This window comes from Tachysurus fulvidraco, chromosome 10 (assembly GCF_022655615.1).
Source record: "Tachysurus fulvidraco isolate hzauxx_2018 chromosome 10, HZAU_PFXX_2.0, whole genome shotgun sequence".
NCBI lineage: Eukaryota > Metazoa > Chordata > Actinopteri > Siluriformes > Bagridae > Tachysurus > Tachysurus fulvidraco.
The window spans coordinates 24,748,081-24,761,103 of NC_062527.1; the positions used below are offsets into that span (position 1 = coordinate 24,748,081).

The 13,023-nt window shown below is 42.6% G+C and overlaps 1 protein-coding gene across 2 annotated transcripts; it reads left to right on the plus strand.

The window, feature by feature from the left end:
* The first annotated feature begins 11,207 nt into the window (after window positions 1-11,207).
* Window positions 11,208-12,739, plus strand: LOC113648922. 2 transcript variants are annotated; one of them, XM_047819903.1, is made up of 3 exons: window positions 11,208-11,360; window positions 11,594-12,158; window positions 12,427-12,739. In XM_047819903.1, the coding sequence occupies exons 2-3, from the start codon at window positions 11,607-11,609 to the stop codon at window positions 12,709-12,711; spliced, it is 837 nt and encodes a 278-aa protein (XP_047675859.1). In that variant the 5' UTR covers window positions 11,208-11,360; window positions 11,594-11,606; the 3' UTR covers window positions 12,712-12,739. The 2 variants fall into 2 exon arrangements, with proteins under 2 accessions (XP_047675859.1, XP_047675860.1); XM_047819904.1 differs by lacking the exon at window positions 11,208-11,360 and adding an exon at window positions 11,370-11,493.
* The last annotated feature ends 284 nt before the right edge of the window (window positions 12,740-13,023 follow it).

Here is a 13,023-nt window from a genome sequence, read left to right on the forward strand (position 1 = left end):
GCCAACGTTATCCCTTTGGTTCTGCTTCACATGAGGCCATTCCAGCTCTGGCTCAGGGGTTCCGGGCTTTCATCCTCACAGACAAGAAAGAGTCAAGTCAAGTCAAGAAGCTTTTTATTGTCATTTCAACCATATATAGCTGTTGCAGTACACAGTGAAATGAGACAACGTTTCTCCAGGATCAAGGTGCTACATAAAACAAAGACAGGGCTAAGGACATGTAAGGAGTCTTAGCCACATAAAGTGCAACTGTGCAACCTGGTGCAAACAGTGCAGGACAAGACAAGCAAGACAGTGCAGGACAAAAGACAGTGCAGGACATAAAACAGTGCAGACATTAAGTTACAAGACAATACAAAAAGTACAAAAAATGCAATACACTGCAAGACATCCCCTCAGGGTTATAAGGGTTACGCGCTGTGGGCTTCGTACCCTTCCTTTGTGGAAAAGACCCCGGTTTCTGGCCTTGGGTCCCACTCTAGGGGCATGTCACCATCGCGGGACTCTTTCGACGGACGCCTCGCTTTCGGGCTGGGGAGCGGCCTAGGATGGCCGTCCTGCCCAGAGTTTATGGGAGGGCCCCTATCTCTCATGGCACATAAACTGCCTAGAGATGAGGGCTGTGTTTCTAACACTTTCTTCCATGCCTCAGGGGCTGCCATGTCTTAGTCCAGACAGACAGCACTGCTGTGGTCCCCCATATAAATTTGTGTCTGCATTTGTGCCCCCGTTTTAGGTTGGCACAGCAGATTCTGCACTGGGCAGAGACCAGGTTCCTTTTGCTGAGAGCGATTTTCATCCCAGGGCATGTAAATAAGGAGGCAGAGTTCCTGTCGGGGCAGGTGCTGAGGCCCGGGGAGTGGCATAGACGCCATAAAATGTCTCCACCCCCACGGGGTGGTGTGACATTGGTGTGGACGTGGCGAGGCTCCGTCTCTGCGCCTTCCCCCCGGTAGCTCTGCTCCCATAAGCCCTAGCCAGAGTGTGCCATGACCGGGTCAACCTACTCCTAGTTGCCCTTTGTTGGCCTTCTTGAGTTGGTTCACGGTCCTCCCTCCTGAACGGCACTCCATGGAGGTTCCCGTCAGGGAAGATCTCTTCTCTCGGGTGCAGGGGGCAATCCTACACCCTTGCCCCAAGATATGGAAGCTTTGGGTCTGGCCCCTGAGGGGGACCAGTTCCTAGAATCAGGCGAGGTGACAAAACTCTACTGAATGCTAGGGCTCCCTCCACTAGGAAGCTATTTGCTCTCCCTCCACTAGGAAGCTATTTTTCGCCTCTGGTGTGATGAACACTGTCAGAATCCAGTTCACTGCCTGGTCAGTACAGTGCTGGAGTTCCTGCAGTCTCTCATTTCTCGGGGCTTGTCCCCATCTACTTTAAAGGTGTACGAGGCCGCCATTGCTGACAACCACGAACCTGTCGTCAGGGCCTCCTTGGGTAGGCACCCTCTGGTCTCTCGCTTCCTGCATGGTGTCAGGTGGCTGAGACCTTCCTGCAGACCGCGCCTTTTCTCCTTGGACCTCTCTGTGGTCCTGGAGGGGCTGCTGGAAGCCCCCTTTGAGCCCATGGAGTCAGCCTCAGAAGTTTCTGACCCTGAAGTCGGCTCTGCTTCTTGCCTTGGCCTCTCTCAGGAGAGTCGGGGATTTGCAGGCTTTGTCGATTGCCCCCGCCTGCCTAGAATTTGCCCCCGGCATGTCCAAGGCTATCCTGCACCCCAGGCCGAGATATGTCCCAAAGGTTCTCAGGATGGCGGGTTGTCCGATAATCCTGCAGGCCTACTGTCCCCTGCCCCATGAGTCAGCAGAACAGGAGAGGCTGCACTTGCTTTGCCCGGTAAGTGCCCTGAGGACTTACGCCCACCGCTCTAGCTCGTGGCGTAACTCCTCTGCCCTTTTTGTCTGTTTCGGGGGCCGGAATAGGGGTAATCCGGTTTCCAAACAGCGCCTGGCGCACTGGTTGATGGAGGCCATTAATCAGGCCTATGAGGTGCGCGGTCATGCCTCACCTCTCGGCATCAGGGCCCACTCCACTAGGGGTATCACCTCGTCCAGTGCCTTGGCCAGGGGTGTCCCCATTGAAGATATTTGTGCTGCGGCAGGATCGTCCTCTCCGCACACCTTTATCAGATTCTATGACCTGGACTTGGACCCCACTCCAGGGTCCCAGGTACTGCGGGGCCAATGATGTGCTGCTCCCAGTCTGCTCGTGCTCTCTCACGGCCTTTGGTGCAGTCATCGACCGGTGCATGGAGGCGTGGGTATTGGCGTTCCCATAGCGTCAGCACTGACGCAGCGTCGAGTTCCCTCGAAAGGGAACTACACCAGGTTACGTATGTAACCCGGTTCCCTGAGAAGGGAACGAGATGCTGCGTTGCTGGCCATGCCCCGGGCGTCCGTTCGCGCTTCCTTCAGACAAATAGAAGCTGGATTAGTGTGATGTAGATGCTCTTATATGGACTTCACTCCATCACGTGTCCTTCCCGAGCCATTAAAATGGCGTGTGTGCACACAGAGCTTCAGACACAACTTCCTCACGGAAGCGTTCCCATAGCGTCAGCACTGATGCAGCGTCTCGTTCCCTTCTCAGGGAACCGGGTTAGATATGTAACCTGGTGTAGATTTATGTGCCTCTTAAAAAGAACGACACGGTTAGGCCGTTACTTGCTGGTATCCAGGCCTGGATGTCTCTTAATTTTTTGAGTTTTAATGAGATGATGTTTTTTGGTGGCACCACTGGGACTCCTTCAGTTGATTTGAGGGCCTTGGCCCAGTACAACAAACAAACCATAACTAATCTAGGGGTTAAAATCAACGCTGACCTTAAGCTTGACAGTCAGATCAGGGCAGTTGTTAAATCAAGCTTTTTTTTAATTGAGGCAGCTGGCCAAAGTAAAGCCATTTCTTTTGAGGCATCACTTTGAGACAGTAATTCATGCCTTTGTAACCACTTGGTTAGATTACAGTAACACACTGTATGTGGGGGTTAGTGGGTCTTCTGTTGCTCGTCTGCAGATGGTTTAAAATGCTGCAGCACGTCTGTTAACTGGCACATGCAAATACGAGCACATATCCCCTATTTTAGCGTCACTTCATTGGCTGCCCATATGTTTTAGGATCCATTTTAAAATTCTCTTATTCTCGTTTTTAAATCTTTAAGTGGTCTTGCCCCACCCTACATTTCTGAGCTGCTACACCCACCCATTCTCTCAGGTCAGCTGATCAACTGCTCCTGTATGTGCCCAAAACAAAATGGAAGCTTAGAGGGGACCGTGCCTTTGCTGTAATAACTCCTGAAATGTGGAACGATCTGCCACTGCCCATTAGACAGGCCTCTTCATTGTCTTCTTTTAAGTCACTTCTTAAAACCCATTTTTTCTTTGCATTACTTTTACTTTTATATTTTTAAAGTAGTTTTACACTGTTACTTGAGTAAAAAGCTTGAGTTGATACTTCAACTTCTACAGAAGTATTTTTAAACCCTAGTATCTATACTTCTACCTGAGTAATGAATGAATGAATGAATGAATGTGAATACTTTTGACACCACTGCCTGTGACTCCTGCAGAGCTGCTTGGACTCGACTCTTTACACACAGATAAGTAGGAATTAATTACATTACAGGAATCTATTCAATTCAATTCAATTCAAGTTTATTTGTATAACGCTTTTTACAATCTGCTTTACAGAACATAAACATAAAACAGAAGTTAAACATAAGGAGAAAAAAGAATTAATATAGTAAAAAATTAAGATATATATAGTTCACAGTGTGTATGTATGTATGTATGTATGTATGTATGTATTTATCCCCAATGAGCAAGTCTGAGGTGACTCAGGCAGCAGTGGCAAGCAAAAACTCCCTTAAATTGGTAAGGAAGAAACCTTGAGAGGAACCAGACTCAAAGGGGAACCCATCCTCATATGGGTGGAACTGGGGGTGAGATTACAAATATACAGTCAAACAAGTGTTGAATTGGTGTAAAGATCACATGGAGTTCAGATCTCCTCTTGGTATCATAGAGTCCAACTGGAGCTGGTAGATCTGTAGATGTCTCAGGATTTTCATAGAGTCAGCCTCATCTCAGTGGAGGTCCAAAATCTTCATTGCACGGAAGACAATCGGAGCTGGTACAATGTCTGGATGCCTCGGGATGGGTAGAACGAGAGAAACAGTGTAGAGGGATTAACATATCTTTTGTTCATAAAAAAGGTGCAAGTCTAAAGTATTGGTGCATAATTTTATGGGATCTATTATGTTTGTGTACGCCTGACTAAAGAGGTGAGTTTTAAATCTGCTTTTGAACTGGGAAAGTGTGTCTGAGCCCCGAACACTATCAGGAAGACTATTCCAAAGTTTGGGAGCTAAATAAGAAAATGCTCTATCACCTTTAGTAGACTTAGATATTCTGGGAACTACCAGAAGTCCTGAGTTTTGTGATCTCAGCGAGTGTGAAGGATTGTAACGTGTTAGAAGACTAGTTAGATACATGGGAGCTAAACCATTAAGAGCCTTGTACGTAAGTAGCAGCAGTTTGTAATCAGTTCTAAACTTAACAGGTAGCCAGTGTAGAGATGATAAAATTGGGGTTATATGGTCATACTTTCTTGTCCTAGTGAGAACTCTGGCAGCTGCATTTTGGACTAACTGTAACCTATTTATTAAAGATGCAGGACAACCACCTAGTAATGCATTACAATAGTCCAGTCTAGAGGTCATGAACGCATGAACTAGCTTCTCAGCATCAGATACAGACAGGATGTTTCTCAGCTTGGCAATATTTCTAAGGTGGAATAAGGCTGGGTTTGTAGTATGGGCGATATGATTTTCAAAAGACAAGTTGCTGTCTAGTATAACACCCAGGTCTTTCACTGTCGAGCTACTAGTAACAGTACATCCCTCTAAATGGAAGTTAAATTGTGAAAGTTTCTGTGTACTGGTTTTTGGGCCTATAAGTAGTATTTCTGTCTTATCAGAGTTTAACAACAGAAAATTACAACTCATCCAGTCTTTTATCTCTCTAAGGCATTGAGTTAATTTGGACACTGTGGCTATTTCATCTTGTTTTGATGAGATATATAACTGTGTATCGTCAGCATATCAGTGTAAACTAATCCCATGTCTTCTAATAATGTTCACTAATGGAAGCATGAATATCGAGAAAAGCAGAGGTCCTAGAATTGATCCTTGAGGGACCCCATAATTAACTGGTAATAAAATGGAGGATTCACCATTTAATTCTACAAAATGGTATCGATCAGACAGGTAGGATCTAAACCAACTTAAAGCCTGTCCATGAATACCTGTGTAATTTTGTAAGCGATCTAGAAGAATGTTGTGATCTATAGTGTCAGCACTAAGGTCAAGTAGAACTAATAGTGACATACAGTCTTGGTCCGAAGCTAAGAACAAGTCATTTGTAACTTTAACAAGTGCTGTTTCTGTGCTATGATGGGGCCTGAAACCTGACTGAAACTCTTCGAGGATGTTGTTTTCCTGTAAGAATCAGCTCAGTTGAACAGATACAACCTTTTCTAGTATTTTAGACATAAACGGAAGATGTGAAATAGGTCTGTAATTTGATAGTACATTTGGATCTAGGTTTCTTAATGAGTGGCCTAATGACTGCCAACTTGAAGGATTTAGGGACGTAACCTAAAGATAGTGTCAGTACCCGGACGGAGGTGGCTTGGAGACAGACCCGTGCGCATTATAGCTTCAAATGAAAGGGGTTTAATACATGAGGAAGACAAACATAAACCACACTATACAGGGAATTAACATTATTGTTATTAATTGAAGCCGCGCCGTCTATGGCAACGCGGCTCACATATATACAGACAGGGACAATCACACACAATGGGGAACAGGTGTGATGACCGGGAGGAGCAGACGAAGACGGGGCAATCACGTGACACAAACAAACACAAACACACACGGCCATAAGTCTGCGCTGATCCCTGACAGATAGTGAGGAGTTAATAATATTAAGAAGACGCTCACCAGCTTTATGTAACACTTCTTTCAGTAATTCAGTTGGAATGGGGTCTAGTGAGCAAGTTGATTTAGATGTGGTAACAAGTTTATCTAACTCTTCCTGTCATGTACTTGTAAAGCACTGTAGTTGTGTGTCTAGAGCCTTAAGTGAGACTGGGTCACTAGTTGCTCTCATATGTTGAGCGTCACCTATTTTATTCCTGATACTTTTGATTTTATCAGTGAAGAATCTCATAAAGTCCTCACTACTGAAATGTGATGGAATAGTGTGTTCAGATTTCTGTTTTTTTGTTAATCTAGCCACTGTGCTAAATAAAAACCTGAGGTTGTTCTGGTTATTTTCTATGAGTTTGCTCAGGTGCTCAGAGCCCTAGCAGCTTTTAGAGCCTGTCTATAGCTGGACATACTGTCCTTATATGCAATTCTAAAAACCTCTAATTTAGTTTTTCCTCCACTTTCGCTCGAGGTTACGGGTTTCTCTCTTGAGGGTGTGAGTATGACTATTATACCACGGTGCAATCGGATTGGGGCAACAGTGTCTAATGTGCTAGTGAATATAGCGTCTATGTTGTTAGTCATTACATCTAGGTCGTTTGTGTTTAAGGGTACAGTAAGAAGTCCAGACAGATCAGGCAGGTTATTTGTGTCTTTAATGGTCAGAATAATAGTTCTACCGAGTTGGTAACGTGGTGAGACACAGTTATTCTGTTCTACGGGTAGTGTGTACATTGAGATAATGGTCTGTGATGTCAATACTTTGAGGTATGATATCTATATCAGTGACATCTATTCTGTGTGATATTATTAAATCTAGTGAGTGATTACGACAATGAGTTGCTTTAGTGATGTTTTGTTTGAGCCCAAGTGAGTTTAGTAAGTCCAAAAATGTGAGTCCTAAAGCATCGTTTGTGTCGTCAACGTGAATGTTAAAGTCTCCTACAATTAGTGCTTTATCAAAGTTAACCAATATGTCTGAAAGAAAATCTGTAAATTCTCTAAGAAAATCGGTGTAGGGCCCTGGGGGTCTGTAGAGCAAGAGCAAGAGACATCAGGGATCTCTTCGTGTGCATGTGTGGTAGTGTAACATTAAGGACAACCACTTCAAAAGAATTAAATCTATACTGTGTTCTCTGGGTAACAGTAAGGTAATCACTAAAGATAGTGGCAACACCACCTCCACGGCCAGTCTGCCGAGGCTCATGCTTATAGATATATCCTGATGGAATCTTTTACATTAAGTAATCATTCAATCAATCAATCAATCAAATTTATTTGTATAGCACTTTCAACACCATAACAATGGACCAAAGTGCTTTACATGGTAAAAATCATTATATAAGTCATAAAAAGTATAATCACAAAACACACCAAACTAACAATAAAATAAAAGTACATAAAATACCATACACAGTAACTCTGGAAAACATACCAATCATACATCAAAAGCCTTAGAAAAAAGGAAAGTCTTCAACTGTTCTTTAAAACTACCCAAAGTGGGAGCCGATTTCAAAGACAACAGTAGCCCGTTCCATAACACAGGAGCTGCCATAGAGAATGCACGATCTCCACTCCTCCTCAACCATGTTCGTGGAACAGACATCATCATATCCTCATTTGCTCTCAAACAGCGGGAAGTTTTGTATAGGCTCAACATAGCTTTGATGTAGTCAGGAGCCGGTTGATGTAAGGCCTTATACACAACAATCAGGGCCTTATATTCTATCCTATATAACACCGGAAGCCAGTGTAAAGGAATTAACACAGGTGTTATGTAATCCTTCTTCTTAAATCAAATCAAATCAAATCAAAGTTTATTTAAAGAGCACCTTTTTAAAACAGTTACTGAAAGCGAGCTATGAGAGATGCATTCAAACCCAGGTAATGTATAGGGCATTACAATAGTCCAAACTCGTGGAAATAAAAGCATGAACAACAGATTCTAAATATTTTCTGGAAAGAACAGATTTCAGCTTGGACAACTTCCTTAACTGATAAAACGATTATTTCTCAACAGCATTTACTTGTCGGTCAAAGCAAAGTTCTGTTTTAAAAATGAGAGAGTTTGAGCAAGTTGTCAGATGACAGGTTTCCATTCATCTGTTATCAACTGTTATGGCTATGAAATCATTATGTTAGTGAACACTGGTCACATTCACACACCAATTCTTTATTTCTGTCAATGATTTGTAGAGGAGACGAATATAAACACAGATCATTTATCACCATGAAGTAAAAATAAAGAACCAACAAGTGTTAAGAAGAAAAATCCCACTAATGTAGGTTTGTGCCTGTATGTAAATATTTGTGTCTGTTGTACCACAGTGATGTAGTATTTATTACACATTTTATTAAGTACAGAATGAAATCTCAGTGACTGACTGCAGCACCTTGCTGCTCTTTGAGCTCTCAGTCCTTTTAAACCAGATAAAATTGATCAACAAGTGAAGCCAAAGCAAGGCATGTCGCCTGACTAGTGTTGCTTTAAAGGAAACAGGAAATAATGCAGCATTTTATGGAAGTCTCTAATAAGCGTCATTTTTTATTCTTCTATGTCAGACTCTAACATGGAGCCTCTGCTCAAATTTTCAAATAATTTACATTTTTCTCCTCTGATTTCTCATTTTATTTCGTTGAAAGGGTTTATAACAATGTCAGACACACCTTCTGATAAAGACTTTCCTATTTTTGGCTCAACGTGCTCACAAAAGGCTAAAGAAAAAGATAGGAAGAGGCCTACTCACCACGTGGCTTCGGCTGAACCTGACGTTAATACGGGCGAATCTCATCCAGATATGTCACTGATTCTATCGGAAATAAAGGCTAACGGATCACGCCTTGATGGAATTAATAGCCATCTGGAGGGGATAGCCAATTCTGTCTTGTCTCCAGAATTTGTTCGGTACCTCACCGAGAGTGTTACGGGTGCTGAAACTCGCTTAGATGAAGCCGAACAGAGGATTTCGTCCGCTGAAGATTCGGCAGCAACGGCTGAAGGGCAACTGACCAGATTGAAGGAGACGGTGGTTCAGCTACAGACGAAGTCAGACAATCTTGAAAACAGAGGCCATCGCAAGAATCTGAAAATAGTGGGTCTGCCAGAGAAATCGGAAGGTTCCAGCTCACTGTTTCTGTGAGATGATCCCTAAATGGTTAGATCTGCCTGTTGATTTGCCTGCATCAGATATCAAGAGGGCCCACAGATCTCCCACCTTCGCATCTAACAATTCATATTCAGCTCCGAGAAGTATTTAAGTTTGGTTCCTATGGTTCACTGATAAAGATGAAATTCTGAAAGTGGCCCTGAAGAATACTGTTACTCACGATGGCTCGGAGCTTCGATCGGATCTGTCAGCTGGTGTGCTGCAGAAACGCAGCGAGTTCACGACCGTGGGTAAGGCTCTGGCCGCCCGCGGTTTATACCAGGGATTCAAGTATCCAGCCAGACTCAGGTGTCTGCACAACGGAAAAATTAAACTGTTCAACGATCCCAAGTCAGCTAAGGTTTTCTTTGAATCTCTAGACATCTAATTTTGATTTCTGTTTGAGATCTGCACATGATTTTCGGAGGAAAAAACTGACGATTACATTGGACATGTACGATATAACTTTATAAGGTAACCCTTATTATGTTATTGTCTGCCACGTAGGTTTGTAAGGTTTTAAATGTTATGTATATGTGGTGGGTATTAAAGGGTAAAGGTTTTTTTGTTTTTTTGTTCTTTCTAATTATTATTATCCCAATGGTTTCATATATCACTGTTTTATGTTCTGTATAATACTCGTTAGTGGAGCGGGTAGTGACGCAGCCGTTTAACTTGGTGGTATTTACGTTATTGGCTTTTTCATGCCGCCTTGTGTTACTTTGTGACTTCTCGATATCATCTGTGCCTCATCGTTTGGGGGGGGGGGGGCATTTTTGGGATTGTTTCATGTTCTACTTGTGGTACTCTTCAGTTTGCATTTGGTATCTCATACTGGGATCTCATACTGGCATAATCTGTTGTATAACTTTGCACGTTACTTTTATGACTCTACACTTTCTATATATGTGTTGGTTTCAGGTTTAATTCTTAGAAGACATATTACGGTAGGAAATGTATACGCTCCAAATACAGACTGTCCTAATTTTATGCCACATGCAGTCTTAAAATTTAATCAGTATTGCAAAAACATTGTTTTATTGGGAGGTGACTTAAATTGTGTACTTGATGGAAATTTGGATAAATCAGCACCCCAGGTCTCAATTAGTTGTAAATCCTCACATATTTTGCCCAACACTTGTAAAAACCTCGGCCTGGTGGACATTTGGAGAGAGCTGCATCCTAAAGACAGATTATACTTTTTACTCTCATTCTCACAATTCCTATTCTAGACTGGATTACTTTTTCATACCTTCTGAATGTATACATCGTGTGAGTTCTTGTTATGTTGGCCCTATTGTGTTATCTGATCATGGTCCTGTTTATTTAGAGATAGATTTTAATATACAGGTCCGTAGTTTTGACATTTATGGATTTAGTACACTGGTCAGTTCCAACTTCTTGGATGCAATTTGGAGAATATGTTATGTTCCCCATGTAAAGAGCAACTCGCATGGTGTATTTAATTTATTTTGACTTATTCAAGGGAAACTTTGAGACTGAAAGGTTTTAACAAGCTAACCTAAATAGAAAAGGAAATGAATGTCCTACAAAAAAAAGTCTACAAAATGGTATCGATCAGACAGGTAGGATCTAAACCTACCTAAAGACTGTCCATGAATTCTTGTGAAATTTTGTAAGCGATCTAAGAGAATGTTGTGATCTTTAGATCTCACTGTCCATTCTATTAGGTTCACATTTATTATTATTCCAGTTATCCAATCAGCCAATCATGTGGCAGCAGGACAAGATCATAATATCATAATGATCCAGGTGAAGAGCTTCAGGTAAAGTTTACAATGAACATAACAGAGTAAAGGTCTGATCTCTGTCACAGTGAAAATGTTGTTGGAACCAAAGGGGCTGGTTTAGTGTTTCAGGAGCTGCTGTGATTTTCACACACATTTTATAACATTCTTTAAGTATTTACAGAGGTCAGTTAATGATCCCACAGAGAGTTTAATATTACACTGAATTAATTCTGCAAGAACGAGTCTTGAGCAACATTTCTATGGAAAAAGGGGAGGGTTTATGTAGATGCCCACATGAGTTGTGTCATAAAAGTGCTGATCCTCAAGACACACAGCTCACACACACACACACACACACACAGCTCACACACACAGCTCACACACACACACACACACACACACACACACACACACACACACACACACACACACCTCGGAGGACAAGAGCGGTTTTGGAAACTGAGATCAGACTGTAAGTAATCAGACAGAACACTGAGGCAGGAAACTTACAGGGCACAAGGACAAACCTTTACATCAGTTAATTATAGAATTAAAGACCAAAGAATTTAATATCATTTAGTTATGTTACTGAGTCAAGTTTATAGGTGAAGGATTTTATTTATTTATTTAATAATATCTGACTACATGCAAACAAATCAATAATCAGATGCAGTCTCTAATAAGCATCACTTTTTATTCTTCTAGGTCAGACTGTAACATGGGAGCCGTCCTCGCCGTAGTCGTCGAGGTGGTCGTGGCAGGAATAGCTGCCGCAGCCGAAGCCGCCACTACGGAGGCTGTAGCCGCTTTGGTAGAAGTTGGGGTGGAGTTTGTTGTGGAGGCTGGAGAAGTTGCAGTCACTGCAGCAGAGACAGCAGCAGAAACCGCAGCAGAGGCAGCAGCTGAAGGTGCAGCAGAGGCAGCGGGTGAAACAGCAGCTGAGGTGGCATCCAGCACAGCAGCAGAAATCACAGCGAAAATTCTGTCCTACATCCCCAAACTTTTTAAACTTATTAAAGAAGCATGTGCAATTGACGCCATATTCAGAGCTGCAGAAGAAGTTTTAAAACTGATCTTATATGATCCTTCAGTTGCTGAAAAATACAACAAACTGCACATAGCTGTGAACATTTTAGAAACACTCAACACGAAGATGAATGACATCATGAAGTGGCTGGAGGACCATAAGAATGACTCTGTAGAACTGGAGGGAATTGATGTCCCCTTGGAGTCTGGCATCCTGGCCAAATTCTTGCAGCAACTCACAGTGGTAAGAGAAATGTTCAAATATTTACTTTGCATTAACGCCCCCCTGGTGGAGGTGAGGTGTTGTTACTCCTAGACATCTTTTTATTTTTTGTTCAACAGTCTGTCCTTATCTTCTTCTTACCACATGCATATCAGACCTTTCTGTATATCTTTTGCACATCTTCTTGACTTAGTGACTACTGTGAGGCCTACAGGTGGACCCTGTCCTCCAAAGCTAGATGAACATGAACATGAACATAAAACCCAGTGTAATTATTTGTATGTTTCAGGCTCTGGGAAACATGCAGAGACTCTCAGAAGACATCAACAAACTCAACCAGAACAAAGAACCAATCAAAGACGCCCAGATTACAACTATATATCGCAGCATGATCCGTATCGTGTCAACATTTGAGTCTCTCGCTCAGTTTAAAGAGGAAAAACAAAGCAAAATAGCTGCATTGGCATCACTTCCTGTCAGCATGAAGGAAGCAGAGGTGTGGAAGCGTGAGCTGGGTTCTGAGGATGTTCCTACTCTTCATCTCTTACATCTGTCTAAGTTTAGATATAAATAAAAAATAAACTGGACTGGACTGAAAATTGTGTCCTGATTCAGTGCCTGTTTTTAATCAGTATTTACTCAAATCTAGTGATTTTCTTGGTGTTAATCAATTTTATGCTGTGATGGTGATTCAGTTTTAAAAAACCTTAATTTGTGTATGTAAATTCTGGCCTGGAAAGGGAGGAGGAGGAGGAGGAAGAGGAGCAGGAGAGATAAGGAGGAGAAGGAAGAGGAGAAAAGAGGAGGAGAAGGAAGAAGAGAGAGCAGAAGGAAGAGGGGAGAGGAGGAGGAGGGAGCAGGTGGAAGAGGAGAAAGAGGAAAGGGC